This window comes from Apteryx rowi, unplaced genomic scaffold (assembly GCF_003343035.1).
Source record: "Apteryx rowi isolate R43461 unplaced genomic scaffold, aptRow1 scaffold_657, whole genome shotgun sequence".
Lineage (NCBI taxonomy): Eukaryota > Metazoa > Chordata > Aves > Apterygiformes > Apterygidae > Apteryx > Apteryx rowi.
Window position 1 is genome coordinate 1 of NW_020450935.1, and position 20,285 is coordinate 20,285.

General features: G+C 56.8%; 2 protein-coding genes across 2 annotated transcripts; both read right to left on the minus strand.

Moving 5' to 3' along the window:
* Window positions 1–1,237: 1,237 nt before the first annotated feature.
* On the minus strand, window positions 1,238–3,890 carry LOC112975205 (replication initiator 1-like). The gene is made up of 4 exons (XM_026084959.1): window positions 3,643–3,890; window positions 2,590–3,038; window positions 1,918–2,035; window positions 1,238–1,745 (listed from the first exon to the last, which is right to left on the minus strand). The coding sequence occupies exons 1-4, from the start codon at window positions 3,746–3,748 to the stop codon at window positions 1,312–1,314; spliced, it is 1,107 nt and encodes a 368-aa protein (XP_025940744.1). The 5' UTR covers window positions 3,749–3,890; the 3' UTR covers window positions 1,238–1,311.
* An 880-nt stretch (window positions 3,891–4,770) lies between these two features.
* On the minus strand, window positions 4,771–13,696 carry RACGAP1 (Rac GTPase activating protein 1). The gene is made up of 17 exons (XM_026084955.1): window positions 13,656–13,696; window positions 12,251–12,339; window positions 11,575–11,777; window positions 11,055–11,191; window positions 10,756–10,825; window positions 10,485–10,538; window positions 9,686–9,763; window positions 9,426–9,543; window positions 9,098–9,228; window positions 8,397–8,561; window positions 7,887–7,982; window positions 7,452–7,650; window positions 6,699–6,804; window positions 6,364–6,496; window positions 6,091–6,226; window positions 5,723–5,831; window positions 4,771–5,408 (listed from the first exon to the last, which is right to left on the minus strand). The coding sequence occupies exons 2-17, from the start codon at window positions 12,333–12,335 to the stop codon at window positions 5,333–5,335; spliced, it is 1,896 nt and encodes a 631-aa protein (XP_025940740.1). The 5' UTR covers window positions 12,336–12,339; window positions 13,656–13,696; the 3' UTR covers window positions 4,771–5,332.
* Between the last annotated feature and the right edge of the window lie 6,589 nt (window positions 13,697–20,285).

Genomic DNA, 20,285 nt, shown 5'->3' on the forward strand with positions numbered 1-20,285 from the left:
CCCCCCCCAGAGGAGCGGCTGAGCCTGGCAGACCCCGAGTGGAGCGACGTGCACGTGGTGACCGGTGCCCTCAAGCTCTTCCTGCGGGAGCTGCCCGAGCCCCTGGTGCCCTACGAGCTCTACGAGCCCTTCGTGGAAGCCGTGGGTAAGACCCCCCCCGGGATGGGGACGGGGGACGGGGTGTCACAGGTTGAGGGAGGGGGGGAAAAGCCCCCCCCCATACGTGACCCCCCGGCGGGTGCCTCCGCAGAGCTGCCGGACGCCCAGGAGCGGGTGCAGCGGGTGGCCGAGCTGGTGCAGAGCCTGCCGCCCCCCAACCACGCCACCCTGCGCTACCTGCTGGCTCACCTGCGCCGGTAAGGGGGGGCTGCGGGTCCCGGGGGGGGGGCCAGCACATGCTGGGGGGGGGTTAGGGGGTGCTCAGCCCGGGTGCAACCCCCTGGGTGCAATGGGAATGGGGAGAAGGGGGCGGATGGGGTGTGTACCCCCCCCCCGCCAAAGCTGTGCCCCCCCCCGCTCCGCCCTTCCAACCAGGGTGATGGAGCAGGCAGACGCCAACCGCATGACGCGCCACAACATCGGCATCGTCTTCGGGCCCACGCTGCTGCGGCCCCGGCGCGAGCCGGGCAGCCTGGCGGCCGGCGCCGCCGCGCAGAGCCAGGCCGTGGAGCTGCTGCTGGCCCACTTCGAGCGCCTCTTCGCCCCCCCCGCCGCCGCCGCCGGCCCCTGAGACGCCCCCCCGCCGCCGCCGCCGCCACCGCTCTGTCCCTCCCCGCTCCTTGTACCCCGGACTGTGCAGTAAAGCGGCACCTTCCCGGCATTGCCCGCGCCCGTTTGGGGTCCTGCGTCGCCGAGAGCTGCAGCAGCCCCTTCCCCAGCCCCCGGGGCTGAGCTGCAGGGAGCCCCCAAACCCCCCCGCCAACACCTCAGCCATGCTCCATGCACCTGCCAGGTCCAGAGCGCCCCTGGGTCATTACTTTAATTTATTTCAGCTGGTCATTAAATGCCATCGAACCCCCTGGGGAGGGTCTGCCTGCGGCCAGCAGTGCCAGGGCTGGGGAATCGCTCTGGGGGGGTCTCCGGGGATCCTCGGTGCAGCACAGAGGGGGTGCAAGGTGGGTCGCTCCAGGGCGAACCCTGGGGATGCTCAGTGCAGCCCGGCGGTGCCCAGGGAATTGCTCCAGGGGGTCTCCAGGGATCCTCGATGCAGCACAGGAGTGCCAAGGGGGTCACTCTGGGGGGGTCTCCAGGGATCCTCGGTGCAGCCCGGCAGCACCTGGCAGGTTGCTCTGGGGGGGTTCCTGGGGTTCCTCAGTGCAGCCCGGCAGCACCCGGCAGGTTGCTCCAGGGGGTTCCCAGGGACCCTCGGTGCAGCCCGGCAGTGCCCGGCGGGTTGCTCCAGGGGGATCCTTGGTGCAGCCCGGCCGTGCCCGGCGGGTCGCTCCGGGAGGTTCCYGGGGATCCTCGGTGCAGCCCGGCCATGCCCGGCGGGTCGCTCCGGGAGGTTCCCAGGGACCCTCGGTGCAGCCCGGTGGCGCCCAGCGGGTCGCAGGGCTGCACCGGGGACCCACGCGCCCGGCAGCGGCGGTGCACGTGCTGCGAGTAGGAGCCCGAGTGGGAGAAGCGCTTGCCGCAGCGGGCGCAGCAGAAGGGCTTCTCGCCCGTGTGCAGCCGCCGGTGCTCGACCAGGTGGTGCTTGTGCTTGAAGGCCTTGGCGCAGAGCGGGCAGCGGTGCGGCCGCCGGCCTGGGCACGGCAGTGAGGGCGGGTGTCCCGGCCCCCCCTGCCCCGGCCCTCGCCCCAGCCCTGCGCCCCTGGGTGCAGCACCCTCCTYCCCAGCCCCCGCCGCTGCACCCAGCTCCCGGCGCTCCCGGCCCGGCGCCCCCATACTGGTGCCCCCGTCCCGGCGCCCCCGTACCGGTGTGCTCGTAGCGGTGCCGCAGCAGCGAGCTGCCCTTGCGGAAGCCCTTGGGGCAGAGCTCGCAAAGGAAGCGCCGGCCCCCGCCGAGCCCCGAGGACACCGGGGCCCCCCCCGCCTGCGGGACGCGGCTGTCAGTGGGCGCCGGCGGGGGGGATGCTGGCACGGTGCCCCCCCGCCACCCGCCAGCCTTCCCTGTGCCCCCCTGGCTCCCCAACTCCCCTCCCAGTGCCCCCCTGCCCTCCCATTGCCCCCCCCAGCACCCAGTGCTCCCAGTTTCCCAGTGCTCCCACAGCCTCCCAGTGCCCCCTGCAGCACCCAGCCCCACTGCCCAGTGCTCCCGCTGCCTCCCAGCCTTCCCATTGCCCTCCAGCACCCAGCTTCACTGCCCAGTGCTCCCATAGCCTCCCAGTGCCCCCCCAACTCCCTTCCTAATGCCCCCCCAGCCTTTCTATTGCCCCCCAGCACCCAGCCCCAGCACCCAGTGCTCCCATAACCTCCCAGTGCCCCCCCAGCACCCAGCCCCACTGCCCAGTGCTCCCATAGCCTCCCTGTGCCCCCCTCCAACTCCCCTCCTAATGCCCCCCCAGCCTTTCCATTGCCCCCCCAGCACCCAGCCCCATCACCCAGTGCTCCCACAGCCTCCCAGTGCTCTCCCAGCTCCCTCCTCACCAGCTGCACCAGCTGCTCCCAGTTCCCGGGCGGCAGCACCCACTGGACCCGCTCCCGGCACAGGGCGGGCAGGAAGCGGAGGGTGGGCAGGGGGGCCCCGGGCAGGAGCGGGCACAGGGCGCCAGGGGGCTCCCGGGGGGGCTCCCGCCCTGCTTTGGGCAGGGACAGATCCAGAGGCTGGTCGGGGTCCGGCAGGGACCCATGGGTGCCCCGGGGGGCCCCGCCGGGGGGGCCCAGCTCGGCACAGGGGCTGGTACCTGCACTGAGCAGCCCCGCGGCGCCCCTGCGCCAAGGGCCCTGGGGCCACGTCCCGGGCTCACCGGGGGTCCCCAGGGCCCCGGGGGCTGCAGGGGGTTCCGGGGGGCATCGGCAGGTGCTCAGGTGGGCGCCGGAGGAGCCGGAGAGGGAGAAGCGCCTCTGGCAGCCGGCGCAGCCATACGGGTTCTCGCCTGGGGAGAGCGGCTCAGCGAGGCGCCAAGGGTGCAGGGGCCAGGGGGACAACCCGGGCGCCCCCCAACACCTGGGATGGGTTGGGGACCCCCCAGTGCACACATGAGCCCCTCTCCCCGCCGGGGACATGCAAGGACACGTGTGCCCACGTGCCCTAGCACCCAGCTGGTGCACACACGTGTGCACGCTGCTCCCGGAGCGAGCGCACAGACCCCGCGCGCGTGGGGCCATGCTTTTGGTGCAGACGTGACCCCTTGCGCACCCTCGCCTGCCCGCGCTCCCCACGGCACCGTTTCCTCCCAGGCCAGCGGCTGCTCTCCCGCGCGCGCAGGGCAGCGCCGTCGCACCCCCGCTGCAGTCAGGATGCCACCGTGCAGAACCCCCCCCCCGCGCACCGCCGCCCTCGTGCTCGCACACGTGCAAGCGCACGCACCCACGTCCACACACGCACAGCCCCCCCCGGCCCCTCACCGCCTGCAGTGACCCCCACCGTGATGTGGGTTCCCCCTCTGCAGCAGCCAGGCACGGTGCATGGGACACGCAGGCCCCTGGGACACTGGGCAGGGGCCACACGTGGCTCCGGGGACCCACAGTCACACTCACCCCACGCCGCCTCGCCATGGCACCCGCACACTGGCCCCGAGCCCTCGCCGGGGCCGCGCTGGGGCTGCGCTTGCTTCCTGCGCTGCTCACGGGGCCGCTGGGCCATGGGGGCCACAGGAGCCCGCGGAGCGGCTCCCCACAGCGAAAGTCCCGCTGTGGCGCTGGGGGGGCAGGCACGCCGTGGGGCGGGCTGGGACGACCTGCCGCGGGAGCTGGGTGCAGGCGCTGGCCCCGCTCGCACCCGGCTCCTCGGTGTTTAACACCCCTCCCGCTGCCCGGCCCCCTGCACGCTCCCCGCGGCTGCACCAGCCTGCGGTGACCCCCACCCCAGGGAGGAGCCCCGCTGGACACCCCCGGCGGGGCAGGAGGCGCGGGTGGAGCGCAGCGCGCGCATCCGGCCCTCGCCTGCCCTGGCCTCCCCTGCTGTAGGTGAGAAAACGCCTGAGGCTGGTGGCCCCTGCCTGCCCTGGGGCCCCCACCCTGCTGGGGGGAAGGTGGTAACTCTGCGGGGCCTGCAGCTCCTCCACGAGGGGGGAGAGAGCCCCAGCCGCCCCCCCAGGGACCAGCGCAGGAGCCCCTGCCGAGCACCCAAGGGCGCCCGACCCTGCACCCCTGCAGCCAAAGCTGCCAGGTTCACCCCAGGTCCTTCAGGCAAGAGCTGCTGTGCTGGGAGAGGAGACGCAACTGCTCGTCCACGGAGCAACTCCCCTCTTCTCGCTTTCTATATTGCTACGCAGGCCCTATTTAAAACTGCCCAAAACAAGAAAAACATGAGGCAGAGAACAGAGCCGTTGGCTATATCAGCACTTCACCCTTTACTTTGTATCAACTATTTATGTCAGAACAGTTTCCAGGAGCTCAGTAAACAACAACCACTATATAAACTTCTGTACATGGTTTGCAAGACTACAAGCAGCACTAGGTAAGTTAAGTGTCATCTGATTTGGGAAACGAGGGCGTCCCAAAACTGAGGGCACCCTTAAACCCATTCCCTTATGAACAGCCCTTTGCCCCCCCCCCCCCAAGACAGCCCCCTACAAGATTTCTTCTTGGAAACACAGTACTGTTGAATGTTCCTTTAGAACAAGTCACAGCCTCTGGGGCAGTGACAAATACAACACCGCCATCCGCAGGATTATAGGCTGCACAGTCACACCAGGAAGTCAAGAATTAGAGCAAGCGTCTGCTTCTGAGACCAAAGTTTGATCAGATGACCAATATTCTAAGCACCAGTTTCACTAAAAAGAGGAGTTCAGCGTTCATTGCCTCCCTGAGCATGGATCTGACTTTTCCCAGAGGAGTACAGCTAGACTAGGGGGGTTACTGCTGGTGTGAAGAGCAGCCTGTAGTTCCAGGAGACTTAAATCCTCCTGTGAGTGTTCCACTTCAAAGAGGTAGAGGGCTGCTGCTATTAAAAAGTGTAAGTGATTCTTGCAGCAGTTTTTTATTAAAGTGTTGAACAAAGCCCGCTAGTTACTTTCTTCACCAATATTAAGTGAAGTACAGCGTCTGAAAATAAAATACATTGCACAATAAAATCCCATTAAAAGCCTCAGTTAAGCTGAAAGATAAAAGGAGAAAGATCTTATTACACAAGGCTGCCGAGGGCCACGGAGAGGAGTTTGCCTTTATTGTACTCATGCATACTGGTGTGCGAGTACTAAGATGACACTGAACACCCAGGTCCACTTCACTTCAGCATCGGAGAGGCAAAGAAATTGCCTTGACGCCCAAGCTGCGTTGCCGACTTGCTTTTGCTCCCAAATCTAGTTCAAGAGAAGCAGAAAGCATCAGTCTCTCCAGGGTCTTCAACCCTTTTCCCGGGGTTATTCACTCAAGTTTTACCCTCCTCCCCCCGGAGCATTTCCTCTCCCTACCATAAGACGGCGCTCATTAACCGCCATGCAGTTCACACTGCTACCGCAGCATTGATTGAGAGCGGACTAAGCAATTCTCTAGGGAACAGGATTGAGCAGTAAATCCAAGCTGCTCCCAGAACCTGCTCCAAAAGTGTGTTTTTACTTCTCCTTGAACCCCCCACCACCACCTGCAGTCACCCCACCATCGCAGCACCACTTACTTGGGGGTAGTTTTGCTGAAGGTTGACCTGACCTTCTGGGAGAGGGAGCTGGACGAGGGCGTCTTAGAGAGCTGCTGCTCGGGGGTAGTGAGGGGCCCAAGTATGCTCACTGCGAAGAGAGGCAGGGAAGTGAGCAACAGGAGGACAGCTGAGTGTGCATTGCTATGCGAGGAACATTAAACGCTTTCTAACGTCTGTCGGAGATGCTAGATAAATCTGGCATTTCCTGGCACGCTTCTCCTTTCTTTCCTCTTCCTCCATAAAACTTGCTGGAATGGCTAATTCCAGTTCCACAAGCATCTTTAATTGAAGGTCATTATTTTTATTACAGTGACTGCACAGCCAATAGAGCAACATCCAGCTGTTACCTTTAATATCTGGAGTCTGCGGAGTGGAATAGGCATTGGTGTTCTCAATTATGTGTGTTGGATCAATGTTTTCTTGCTCCACCATCATGAACTGGCTCCAGTACTCCACCGGCAGCAGGAGAAGCCGTTCCACCACCTACAGCAACAGCCATGAGGGGCCAACATCACAGCTTTAACACTGACTGACAGGCATAACCTCAGCCCCCCTCAGCAATTCATCCAAATTCTTTAAGTGGGATATGCTTCCCAAGTCAGTCCTTCCTGCTAACCTACCTTGGGCTGCCGCTTCGTGTCCTGCAGGAGTGTCATAGGGTCAGGGTCAGGCACCGCATGGGCAACTATCGTGGGGCCAAAGACTTTGGCTAAGTTGGCAACGTCCATTTTAGTCTCTGGGCTCTGAGCCACTCTAGATGGAAAAAGCAGAATGGAGTTCCTCACTTCACCTTTACACATGTTCCCCCCTGGCCTCCCCACTTCAGCCTCTGAATAAGCAGATTCTTCCAGAATGAAGACTTCAGGATCACCACCTGTAACAACTACCTATTAGAAGAGGCACCAGCAGCACAGTTATAGGCCCTTTTCAGATGGGCCAGTAGTCCTGAACTTACCTCTGCAGGTGAATCATGAGGAAAGCTAGAGTGTCCCTGTTGGCCTGAGGAAGTTCACCAATTGCTTGGTACATAGCAGCAACACTGTTGTCCTCATCCAAAATTTCTGAAAGAAAGGAAAAAGAGACTTCAAAGTAGTCCCAGAGGCACAACTGTAATACTCCCTTCAGCTGGCCTGAGAAACAAGGAACCCAGGAGCTTAGTGTGCCACTAACAATTTCATATCTTGCCCAAGCACTAGAACTTGTCCCCCTTCTTCCAAAATACCACCACTAGCCACATTCAACAGACTTATTACTTGATGTTTAATGCTTTGAGGTCTAGTGCACAAGGTTATCATTGCCTCCAATTAGAGTTCTCTACACAAACTTTAAAGGTTACATCAAGATTGCACCAGACTTTGGTCTGGTAAACAGGGTGTTGTGCAATGGGGCTACCGATCCACTGAAATAACGTAGCTTCCAATACAGAAATGAATCTAAAAGCAAGGACCAATAACACTTGGCAGCAGCGGTCCGTGATGCACCATTTGCAGGCTTCTAGATGGTAAAACTGACAATATACTAAAGCTAAATATTTTCTTGAAGCAGTACAGCAGAAGTGAGATCTTTCTAGCATACACAGTATCATCAACACAACTGCAAGCAAGAGGGCTCCACAGAGCACTGAGGTCCACCAGTTTATCTGTCAGATGAACCTGTGACCATCAAAGACTAGTGAAAGAGTGAGAGATGTCATTTAGCTTCTCCTTACCTGCAGCTTCCATAAAAGTCTTGTTTAACCGGAAAGTGAGAAGGGGTTCTTTTAGGCTGCGTAGAAAGTCCTTCAGAAGGCCACAGATAGCATGGATATCATCCACTTTGCTCAGTAAAGGAACATTCTTTGCTCTGAGGAACTTCTCCTTCAGCTCCTTCACTGTCTTGTCACAGCCAGATACCCGGTAAAGGCCCATCTGTTAGCAAGAGGCATTGCTTAGAGGCAGAATATCAACAGCACGTACAGAGCCTACGTTCTTCTGCACCCACCTTCTCTCCACACCTGAGCACTCCACATAGCGTTGCTCAGTCACATAGTCGCCCACTGAGCAGCACCGCACACACCATAAATAAGAAACCTTTGGGTTAATTTGTTTCTCCGACACCACAACCCATTTCATTAGTACTGTTTCACTCCTCATTCTGTTTTTACCTCATGTAGCCCTCGCTGTTCGATCTCATTAACGCAGTGCACTATGATGGAGGGGATCATTGGAGGAGTAGTAGGGACAAAGTCCATCAAGGTCCCCTAAGAGGCAGAGGGAAGGAAAAAAAATTGATATTTAGTCTTCAAGACACAGAAAATGCTCTTGCAGGAACCCACCCTAAGATCTAGGCTCAAGAATCACTGTTTCTTCTTCACAAACCCAGAAGAGAGAAACACTTACACCCATTAGCATGGTGCCGGAGAATTGCCTACCCAGAGCTGCCACATACACAACTCAACACCATCCTACAAAACACCCCCCCCCGCCCCAAACCAATCCTTGCTATTTTAGGATATTTTTACAAGGTCATTTGTGTTTTATTACGTGGCTCTGAGCAACAAGAGCTCTTCTAGAGAAAGCAGACTCATTGGGAGTTCAAGCGTGTTCTGACTAACTGAACACCAGCCTGTTCGTTGCCACAACTACCCTGTTCCAAGCTCACGCTGCGGCCTTACCTCTCCAATCCTGACGGGAGTGCCTGCCAAGATGGGGATGCAGGGAAGAGGACAGCGGTCCCGGCACTCTGGGTGAGTCACCACACGGCAGTCTCTGCATTTTAGAGACAGTTTTCCAAACTTTATCCGCTTTCCACAGGGAACACATGATTCTGGTTTGATAACCTAGCAATACAGAGCACAGAGACCAGGAAGAGATTAATGCAACACAGCAGCTCGGGAGGAGTTGAACTGGATAACTGCATAGGATAATGTACTCCCTGATCCATGCAGGTAACAGGCAGTTAATACTGACTTAAGTAGTAATGGCTGGTAACTTCTTGTCAATAGCTTGGGATCCCAATTTGTGTTAATCTCGCTCATTAAGCTGATTTTCAGCCATCAATCTCTCACTTACTGGGACACAAATTGGGAACTGTGTACTTCAGGTGGGCTGGGTTATTCCACCAGCAGTGGGAAGTCCTCCACAACTGCAGGACTGCGTCTTGGATGGCACAGACATACACAGGCAACCCCACAACTCAGCCGAGGCCCCCGACCTGCAATCACCAGCCTCCCACTAGCTCACAGGAGGACCAGAATAAACCCAGAGTACATAGCAATATATCCAACAAATAGCCTTTGCCTTCGATTAATCAACGCGCAAGGTTAATGGAAGGTGGTACTCCCCCGCCCCAAGTTCCTCCTGCCTGTGGACCTACCGTCTTTGAAACAAATTCATGCAGCCTCACTCCCCCATTGCTCTGCGGAGTGCTAGAGCCATCACTCTCCGATTTGGATTCCAGCTGCCTACTGCCCAAGCTCGACTCGCTGTTCCAAGGCTGTAAAGTACCTGGAAGATGGAAGAGGAGAAGGACACTTGATTGAATGGAATCACTCCCCTGGGTAACCTTTGCTTCAAAGAAAATGCACTATAAATCAGAGGCAGCTGCCCAGGTACTGGCAGAGGTTACTGTAATATTGCAGAATACTTTATGCCCCCCGACTAGCTGCTTTAGAACTGGGATAAATGGCAGATGTGACACCTACCGGTCTTCCTCTGGCTTCGGAGGCTGTAAGGCACAGTCTGGATGGTAGAGATGGCTTCAATTGGGCCACCATCACTGGGGACAGTGAGAGTTGTCTTTGCTACTATAGACTCATTTCCCTGTAATGAAACATCTGCAGTTAGTGACAGCAATGAACACAACTGACATGACAAGGATTTTCCAGTTTGTTGGCCCTGGAAAGAGGCACGCAGTATGACCGAGTGTTTCAGAGTCACACAAATGCAGCTGGGACCACCATACCTGGTCCACCGTGGAGCCAATTGATCGCGTTTTCTTCAGAGGACCTGGAGGGCCTTCAATGAACTGCCTGGATGAGCGCTGAAAAGACGTAGCATTTTTGTCAGCTGGGCAGGCATGCCATCAATTTAGTGTTATACTGCATTACTAGAAAGACCGAATAGTTGCTTGCACACACATACACCACAGAAGCATTAAGTCCTTCCATGGTACCTGTTGTCCTGTTGCACGACCCTTCCTACACAGGTTACAACCCTGAGAAGCACCAGGAGGCCTCAATACTGCCCTTTCAAGTAGTTTTCCTAGTCAGCTTTGCAATCCACCAATACCAATTTAGAGAAAGAAAGAGGGGGAGCTGAGCAAGCCCCAGACTTTCTAACCCTACCAGAGATGATTACAGGCTGTTCTTCCCCACCTGTGCCTACTGCATACTGAGAGCAGACCATAACAAATCGCAAGCCCCATTACAGAAGAGGAAAATATTTGGGGAAAAATTAACATAGGAAACTAATCTGGTGGCTGTTAATAATCTTGAAGTACTTTCTTGCAAGCTGCAAGCCAAACCAGAACAAGATACTTGGAACTCCACCACAGTTATTTTCAGTAGACAAGTGACATCAGAACTAACTTGAATCTAAATCCACAGAGCAAATCTGAATTACAGCAGAAGCACATCCACCTGAAGTTTGATTGTGATTAGTAGCTCAGAAGTCAATACAGAGGGCTGCGAGATGACAGATGGTGACATTGTGTCACCTAAGGCTAACAGTGGAATCTATCTGAAGGAAAGAATTGAACATACCCGCTTTTCTCTCTTCTTCAGTCTAACAGCTTTCACCACAGAGGAATCCCAGTCCTGTGGGAAATACGCGACACTGGTTAGCTCAATGTAAATACCATATAGCCTCTGGCCAGGACTTGCATTACGTTTTAGCCAATAGCACACCAAAGAAATGCAGATCAGCTCTGTCAATTTAATACCGTAGTATTCTAAACAATGCTTCTCTGGAGATTACCCCACACCCTTAAGGTTTTATAGTTGAGGAAAACTTCAGTACTTGGTGTTACATTACCAGTGACTCATCAGTCTTGTCAAAGCTGATGTCTGACAGAATTGAGCCAGATTCATCAATTGTAGACAGCCTTAAAAAAAGAAAAGAAAAAAAACAAAGCTAGAAGAAACATGTATCAGTTAGGCTTTCAGTAAGTCATGGTTCCAGAACAATCTTATTGACTCATAAGAGTTTTATTTCAAAGTGGAATACAGAGTGAAACTCTGCTCATATGAATACAGCATTAGTAGGATCACAGATGTACACAAAGCTGTATTGATGTTACTTATGTTGCTTAGACAAAACGCTCTTTTGCCTACCTTTTGTTACCTGAGGCCCCTACAGAAACCTGTGGCCTGTTAAGAAAGGCAAGGGCAGATTTCTGTTCTTCACTTAGCTGAATACTCCCAGATGCATCACACATGAGCAGCTCTCGAATCAGTTGTATTTGCCGTTCCTGTAAAGGTAGATAATAGGAGAAACTGCCACAGTATAGACTACCATTTAATTACTGTATGAGCCAATCTCAAGTACTTGAGATACCGCACAGATAGTCTCAGAACTTGTGTCAGTAGAATGTTAAAGGCTGCGAAGCAACAGCAGCCCGTGCTCTGCCAGGTAACGGCAGCTCCACTGCAAGCAGCGGCTGGTAGCCTTTTTCCAGACCAAAGTCCGTTCCAAGCAGAAGGCTACTACAAGGAGCCAAGCAAGGCTTCTTTTTTTTTTTTTTCTTGAAACCAGTTATCATGAGTGTCAGTCCTTATTTTCTATAGATCAACGCAGATTAACCACTATCTCTCTGCAGTCTAATGAGCCAACCGGTAATAAAAAACTACTCACCAGCTTCTCACAGTCCGTTTCAGCTTTTTGCCTTCGTTTGATCTCCACGTCCACTTGATTGCGAGCATGTTTCAGCTTCACATCCAGAGCACTACGTTCAGTTTCTGTTTTCATTAGGAGATCCTTGTACTTGGCAAGCTCATGCTCTGTTTTCTGCCATTTTCTCCGAAACTCTTCAAAGTTCTTTGCTAACTGAATAAATTCTGCAGAGAAAACACTTCAATCTTTAGTTGCTAAAGCAAGCAGAGGAAATGCAGCAGCCCTCTGTTTGCAGACAGTAGATATCTATTGATATAGCCCACCCTTGACAAAGAGGGGGACAAGCTGGCCTTTCAGCGAACCCAGCTACACTCTAGTTGTTCACCCAAGATTTCAGACCAAGTCCTTCATATCTGCATCAACCAGAAGAGCTAGGACATACAAGACCCTGCATGGGTGAAGTCAGCTTGCTACAAGCAGAACACGGCCCTGTCCAGAAGTTCAGCCTGCAACTTCATATTTCTAGACAATGAAAAAACCCAACCAAACAAAAAACACCCCCCCCCCCCAAATCTGGCTACCCACAGCTTCATCAACAGATTCTCCAGTAGTGGCCATTGATGTTTGTTTGCACATTTATAGTCTCCCAGCAAACACATAGCGGCCCACTTGAACTACCCACAGAGACAGAACTTACGATATTCGTTTCCTTCACTTAAAACTTCGGCCTGGCGCATAAGCTGATCAAACAGATTCCGCAAATTCAGCATTGCTGTCTCCATCTTCCTGCCAAGAAAGGAGACCTAAATAACCAGCTGAATACTTCCTTCCCACCTTCAAACAGGGAAGGTCAGCAGCCCAGAAAAAGACAGTCAGCTTTAGAATTAATAATTAAAAAGCCAGGTTTTGGCAGATACACAAATAGAACAGTTACGTTTTAATCAAGATATATGCATCCAAACTCAAACCTAAAGAGTCTGGGAGAGCCTCATGCCTCCACAGCTTATGTATAGAAGACCAGCAATATAAAGAGGTAGTCTAGATCACCACTTTATTGCTTCAAGTAACCTGCAGTAAACTACAGAGGCTCAAACCTCCAAAACAAGATGACTTTCTTTCTGGAAGGCTGCAGAACACAGCTCACACCCAGGCTATGAGTAACTTGGTACTATATAGGCCACTAAAATCTGTAAGGTTTCAGAGCTTCACAGGATAAAAATAGAAGTAACATTCTTGGGAGTTCTCATACAGTTTTAAATTTAGCTGCATTTTAAGTTACAGCTCCTACAGCAAACAGCTTTTAAAATTCAGGACAGTCAGCATGTTTTCCTCAAACAGCAGCAACAATAGCATGACAGAAGCAATGAAGAGAAAAGTCTCCAGCTCAGCAGCACAGAAATGACTTCTCTAACGCAAGAGGCTGCCGGAGCACACAGGGGGGCCCTGACTAATAAATGACTGTGAGGAGCAGGTGCAGACAGCTGGGAGAGGAGCCAGGATGAGGTACAAAATACCACCTTCACGCTTAGCGGGCTACTGAAGAAGACTCTGAAGTACTTCATGCAGAGTTACAGACTCGACAGACACACGAATACCCCAGGCCTTTGCACCTTACATGGACTCTGGGAAACGGAAAAGCTTCAGGCTGTCCTCTGTCCCTTCTTTCAGTCTGCTTGCTCCATTGCAAGGGGCATTCCAGTAGGGCCATCAGTGAGCAAACTGGCATTTATTTTATTGTATATATTGTATTAAGGGCAGTAGGATCGCTAGCCCGGCACCGCCCAGCCCGACAGGGGAGGGTGGAGGAAGAAGCCAGCGCGAAGGGTGCCCACAGCCGCCCCCCAGCGTCCGGCCCTGGCCCCAGGCGCCACAACTGCCCCTTCCCCTCCCCTCATGGGAAAACCTCTGAGGAAACCGCACCGGGGCGGCCCAGGCCGCCGCCCGCGCGGAGCCCCGGAGGCAGCTTCCCCCTCCCGGGGGCGAGGGCCTCGCTGGCAGGGCGAGACCCAATACCGAGGGTACCGAGGCCCCCAGAGGGCCGGTGGCGAGGGCCGATACCGAGGGCGGCCCCGGTTTCCCCTCAGCCGCTCCCGCGCGCTCACCTGAGGCGCCGGCCCGGCGCGAGCTCCCTCCAACTGCAACCGCCCGGCCCAACCGTCCCGCACTTCGGTTTGAATCCCAGCGGCCAGCCAATCACAGGCCGCTCCCCCACCTCCCGGCCGCTCATTGGCTCTGCTTACCGCGAGCCTGAAGCCGAGCCGGCGCCATGTCTGCTGAGGGCGTGGTCGTCTCTGCTCCATTCCCTCGTGCGAGGGCGGACGGGGCCCCAACGGCCGCGCGGTGAAGCCGGCCAGGCGCCATCTTTACTGCTGGTTCCTGGTCCCGGCCTGCGTTGCTTAGCAACGGAGCAGGCGGGGGATGCTGACAGGCCCCAGATCCCCCCAAAATCGTGTCCCCCCTCGTCCTTGCCGGCTCTGTCGGGGCTTGTCACCAGGCCCGGGCCCAGGGACAGCAGTCAGTAACTCCCGTATGAGATGTGGGGGGTGATAGGCCCCTTCCAGCCCTCCGAGGCTCCCCAGGCGCCTCTCAGATATTAAAAAAGATCATTTTCCAAAATTGCCTTTGCTTGTGACCAAGTGCCAACGGCTGCGGGTCTGGGGGCCTCTAGGCCGGGCCATCAACTGGGCCCCAAACACAGCAATAATGATACGCGAATTTTGGCCCCTGAGGAGGAGAGAAACCCATGGATCCGGCTTCCCAGAAGGAGGCCCACGGGAGGAAAAACTCCATTTTCTGCACATTCCCATTCACAAAACGTAAAAGCTTCCAGGAACCCATTAACACACAAATGAGGCCATTTATTAAGTGCTCCCGTTTCGGAAAAATGATGCCTCAACTGATTTTTCTTTGAAATTTCGGTCTGAGCAGTAGCCTGGCAGCCGCCCCTCGCGCTGAAAAGCAAAACCCCATTTCAGGCCGTTTGCGGCTCTTCCACCCGCAGGCATTTAACGCGCGCGAGCAACGAGACACCAACCCAAACCCCACAGATACAAGAAGCCAAATTGCACAATCATAAAATAACAACGCATTTTAATCTCTTAAATCTGAAACAAAACAGCGGGTAATTGAAGAATGGATATTAGCAATTATAAAGCGGAACCAAACGCTTAAAAATCGCTAAGTGGGATCGTTCGGAAAGCGCGTTGCTCGCTAACGGAGTCAGCTCTTTTGTGAGAACTGCTTTACTGAGGTTATGCAGCCTGCTTTAAACTAATTAATAAACGTTAATTCACAAGAGGCAGTAAAAAGCCTCGCGGTCCTCTGAGGAGCGAACATTGAGGAAGGTTCCTCGAGAACGGGAGTCGAAATCATCCGTGTTTTCCCAGGGAATGGAGGCACGGAGGGAGGGGAACGGCCGCCCTCTTCCTCTGAGCCGATGGCCCGAAGGAAAGACCCCGACGTCGGCGTTCGCCCCCCTTTTTGGAGCATTTTGGGCATGAATGCCCTGGGGCTCCTCGTCGCCTCCGTCGTTGGGTGGCCTCCACTGTTGGTGGTGACCCTCAATCTTGACTGAGAACTGTGATTTCAACCCAAAAAACCACGTCCCCCAGGTCAACGCTGGGAAGGCAGAAGGGCCGGAGGAGCGGGAAGGAGCCGTTGGCGCCCGGCGCCGTTGGGAGCGAGGGCTGTTCCAGCAGTTTCTTTCTTGCAAAGCAATTATCCTCTCTTTCGCTTGCGTCGGGTGGGAGGGAGAAGCCTTGAAACGTCTCATCTGGGAAACCGTTAATAGAATTTATGCTAATTTGATGATTCCGGCGATTACTGGCGGAAGCACTTCAGATGTGCAGGCAGCAGCAATTCTCCTTGTTTTTTTTCCCCCCCACCGCCGCGGTCTCCCCCGGGGTCGATCCCATGCCCATTTGCACCCTCCGGCCGCCGGGGACTCCCGTGCTCCCCGCTCCCGTTGTCCCATCCCGGGGCTGGGGGCTCCGAGGCTGCCTGGTCGGCTCGGGAATTGCGAGCCCGGTGGTGCAGCTTGGTGCTCGGGGGGGAAATGTGTATTAACCTCCTTTTAATCCACAACCGGCTGGAGCGCGCGGGTCTCCACTGACGAGTCATCCAACGACAAGGAAGCGGAACCAGTGATTTTAGTGACCTTTCTCTGGGAAGCCCCGAGGGGGAAAAAAAAGCGGAAGAAATTTTTTTAGGTGCATTTTTCTCAATGGGTTGATACAGCGCCGGGTTCAGAAAGCAATGATTCAGTAGCATTAGGGAAATAAACACCCGCCGGGCTGCGCAGGGAAGGGCGGCCCGGGTTTAGCTGGAGGAAGCTGGACCCTTTGGGGGGAATTAATTTCCCTGGCCCCAGCCGCAGGCCGGCAGATGGCATCACGCTCTTTCCTTTGGGTGATATCGGCAGCCTGCGAGACCTTGGAGAGGGCTCGGTGGTGCAAACTACTGCTCCGGGCATTGCTCGTGGAAGGAGCGTGCCGGGGAGACATGCCGGTGCCGCGAGCGGCTTCGGGAGCCGGCCTAATGCCCCCTGGCTTATCCGTGCTCTTCCGTAATTCCTCGGAGGGCGGCTGGCACCGGGGCAGAGACCCCGGGCAGAGCGGTCGGATGGGGCTGCAGCTACGTCAGGTCCCGGCTTTCTGCTCCCGGCGGCGAAACCCGGGCGTTAATGTCGGCGGCGAAGCCCCCGCCGAATCCCAAGCTCCTTTAAAAACAAGGGGAGCCTTTCTGTGGTCTTCAGCTTGCTTTTAATGAATGACCTTTTGTTGCTGGTAGCACAGTGACAAAGGACCTTTGTGGGCTGATATTTGGGATTTCATTGAAGCCAGAGAGTCAGTTCAGGGAGAGGGCTGCGAAATAAGAGCCGAGATGTTTCCCACTTTAAACTCAAGGGGGGGGGGTTATCTAGTTTTTGCATTAATAGAGTTGTCATCTCTTAAATATTTGAGCAGCTCCCGGCCACGAATGTTTTTGCGCTCACGTTCCCGCGCTGGAAGGAGGCGAAGGTCGCGCCGGCAGAGCGGGGAACTGGCTCCCGCTCGCCCGAGCCCCGGGTGTTTCTTCGGGCCCTAACGCTGGGCAGAGGGGAAGGTTTGCATTTTCCTCGTGCCCCCCAAAATGAGGAGCCCACAGGGCTCGGCTGTGCCGGGCTGCCGCCAGGTCCGAACACACACCGGGATCCTGCCAACACTGATAAATTTTCGCCTTTTCCTTCGGCGGCAGATTAAGCAGCCGGGAGTCTGGAGCGAGAGCGCAGCTCCCCCCTCTCTTTTGCCGTGCAAACAGAGAAAATTAATCTTCCAGCTTCCTCTGATATTTGGGCTGAATTACAAGCTGGGAGTGGAGATAAAGCGGGAGCGAAAGGCGTGCGCAGGTACGGCCGCACGCGCCCGGCGGCCGGGCGCAGGGCTTTGTCCACGCAGATAGCGGCTTCGCTCCTGCCGTCATGCATAATTCACCAGCACTGCCTCCCTCCGTCCCCCAAGGACTCGCTCCTGCCTCTCCGTCCTGGTCATCCGCCTCCGTTTTAACTACATCTCCCTGTTTTAACTGCTCTTCCCCTGGAGCATCTGCGAGTCGTCGTGTCCGAGCGCGCTCCGGCACGTTAGCAGGTGCCTAAGGCGACGTGCGTGGGTGCAAAAGTGGGAAGAAGTGCGCGTGTCCGGGTCGCAGCAGCGAGGTGCAAACCTTGCTTTGCTTCCTTTGGAAGTTGGCCCTGGGGCGCTGGCGAGGCTGAGCTGTCCCCTGTGCCCGAAAAAATCACCGCGTCCCCTCTGCCGCACACAGAGCCGGCGCCCGGTGCGGGAATGCCTGGCGCAGGAATGTCCCCCGAAACCAGCCCGCCCGAACGCCAACAGCACGTCAGATCCTGCGAGAAGCAGCTTCATCCACCCATGGGATTTCAGCTTGGGCGATCACACTGTCTCCCGAAATCCCTCTGATGCTACAGCTGGATGGAGGTGGCATCTGTTGGGATACCAGCCCCGGCATTAACTGACTCCAGCTGCATTTTATTTGCTTGATCACCCGGCGGCATCTCTGTACGGCTCTTGATGGCACGGTGCCGCGCGGAGCAGAAAAGCCAGGGAGGTTTTCCAGGGCCTTAGAGACTTTCTTTCCCAGAGTCAAGCAGAAATAACCTTGGTCACTCCCGGGCAAACAGTCAGCGTAGCCACCTGCTTAATTATTTTTGCTTTGCAAATGAAAGCGTTGCGGTGAGTTTAATAACCACTGCTCGGGAGTAATTGGGGTGATTATTGTATGGCCCAGGGGAAAAACTGCAGCTTGTTATCCCCAGGGAGCAGCGTTAGGATTTAGCAGATAACCAGAAGGTTATTTGTAGCACTTTAGATGACATTTGTTATGGATTTAGGAGCGACAGTGATCAAACCATGGTGCCACCCCCAAACTGGGGAATCCGGAGATGGTGCTGCTCCGGCAGATTGACGGATGGACGGACGGATGGATGGACGTCTCGGCGAACTTGTGTTAAAGTTGAAACACTTCCAGAGCTACCTGCATCCAGCCTTATTTATGTATTTATTTATTTAATTTGATCTTCTCGGAAGAGAAACGCCGCTCAGGACAGCGGCTCCCCGGCGGCGCGCGGCAGCTTCCAGCTCCGAAGGCGCCCGGCGGGTCGCCGAGCTGGGGGAAAAGCGGTGCGGCTCCCGCAAACCCTGAGCGCCGCTGGGCGCCGCGGTCGGTGCCGCCGGGCGATGGCAGCTCGAGGCCCGGGAACGACGGCGCCTCTCCTCCTGCCTCGTCCCCCCGGCGCGGGGAGGGGACTCGCTCGGGGACGCGGCAACGGCCCTGCCGGGGGGACGAGCGGGGACAAGGCTCTGCCTGGCGGCGGGCGGCTTGGTCGGCAAGTCGCACGCGGGACGCCGCAGCGGGCGAAGGCGATCTGCGGGACCGGACCGGCGCGTCGGCACCCAAATCCGTGTGYGATATTTACGGGGGCGAGCGGGCGGGACAACGGGCCGGCGTGGCAAAAAGGAGGAATTAAAGCCACCGCCACCCTTAACTCGCGGAGAGGCCAGAAAGGGGAGGGGGCTCCGAGCCACTAGCCCTCACATCCGAAGCCATTTGGGGACTTAACGTGGCCAAACTTCGTTAGCTGATGGGGAGCGGAGAGGAAGTGCTGGGGAGGGTGAACGGGCACGTCCGCATGCGCCAGCCGCCGGGATGGGCGTTTCGGCTGCCTCCAGGCACCCGGCAGGGTCCAGCATCCCGCAGGTTTTAACCCTGCTCAAAATTCACCTTTAAAACCAAGGAGTTTGGCAGCCGCTACTTGTTTTCTCCCGCTCTTCCCTGGCGGGAAAGCAAAGGTGTTTCGCCCTCCGGTATATTTATATTCTCATAGCGCCACAACTGTCACTGCCTGGCCGTTCTCAGCCTTYGTGGAGATCGCACGCTCAGGACGGGCACCGGGGCCTGGCAGCGAAAAACCACCTGGCTGCTGCGAGCCGGGAAGAGCCGGTGCCGGCGGGAGCCCTTCTCCCAGCCCGGCTCCTGCTTGGGCCCTGCCGGACTTCGCACTTCTCCTCCCCGGGGCAATTCCAGCAGCAAACCTCGGCTGAGGCTCCCGCGGCGCCCGGCCGCGCTCCCTTCTCCGCCCTCGCCGCTGCGCACAGACCCGTTACTTGCAGCAGCGCTTTAATTTGTTTGCCAGCTTTTCCGCGCCGGCTGCTCCCACCGGCTTGGTGCGGAGGCTGCGCGCGCCGGCAGCGTTAACTCTTGTGCTGCCGCGGCCTGGGAGCCGCTTCCCCGTGCAGCCACCCGCAGCACTTCCCGAACCAGACGGGTTGTGTTGGGATCGCAGCCGGCGTCAGAGGGAACGGAAGGAAACGGCATCGCGACGGGTGACGAGGGCACGGGGACAAACGGCCACTGGGAAAACCGGGGCGGCGCGGCTGGCCAAATGGGATGCACAGGGAAGCGAGGCCGGATCTGCCCCCGGAGAGCCCCGGCTCATCCCACAGCGGTGAGCGGCAGCACGGGCACCTCTTCCCGTGGAGCTCCCGGTACGGATATCTGCAGTGCAGAGAGAAAGGAGCTGGCAGGCATCGCCTCGGGCGGCGCCGGAGAAGGGATCCCCCACCGTGGCGGCACCTGTGAAACGAGCTTGTCGGGTCTCTGCCCCACGCTCCACCGGTCCCACCCAGCCTGGGCACCTCCAGAGCGGCATTGGACCAGCCCCGGGCCGCGTCCGTCCTGGATAACCAGCCTTTTCTGGATGCAGGATTACACAAGCGAGGGAGCCGCGCCAAGCGGGTTTCACGAGCCGAGGCCGTGGGGAAAGCGGCGCCTGGGGAAAATATTTTGGGATGCGAAACCCTTGGAGAGCCCACGGCGCCTTCGCCCTTCCCCGGGGCTCGCGGCGGCTCCGGGTCCCCCGCGCCGGCGCCGCAAGGCGCCCTGTGGTTGAGCGAAGCAGCCTCTCTCATCCCGAGCGCGGTCCTGGAGGTTTAAATAGAAAGATATCAAAATAAAAGATAATCGTTGAGAAAGATGAATAGGGGGGAGGGAAAAAACCCAGCGGCACGGAGGAACTCTTGTCTAATTTCTCACCCACGCAGAGCACAGCGATATTAGTGCCTTCAACCCCAGTGCATAAAAGCTTTCATGGCTTTGTTACCAGCTCCCCGAACAGCTTGTCCTTTTAATAAGCCGAGGCCTCTGGAGAGCGCCTCTGCCCACGGCAGATCCCATCGGGA

Bases quoted from the DNA above. Each gene is read 5' to 3' on its own strand.
- RACGAP1 (XM_026084955.1), bottom strand. From the start codon at position 12,335: ATGGAGACAGCAATGCTGAATTTGCGGAATCTGTTTGATCAGCTTATG. The intron at 11,778-12,250 runs GTAAGTTCTGTC...TTTTCTCTGCAG, and splicing joins AAGTGAAGGAAACGAATATC to AATTTATTCAGTTAGCAAAG. The intron at 5,409-5,722 runs GTAAGTGGTGCT...CTCTTGAACTAG, and splicing joins TTCAGCAAAACTACCCCCAA to ATTTGGGAGCAAAAGCAAGT.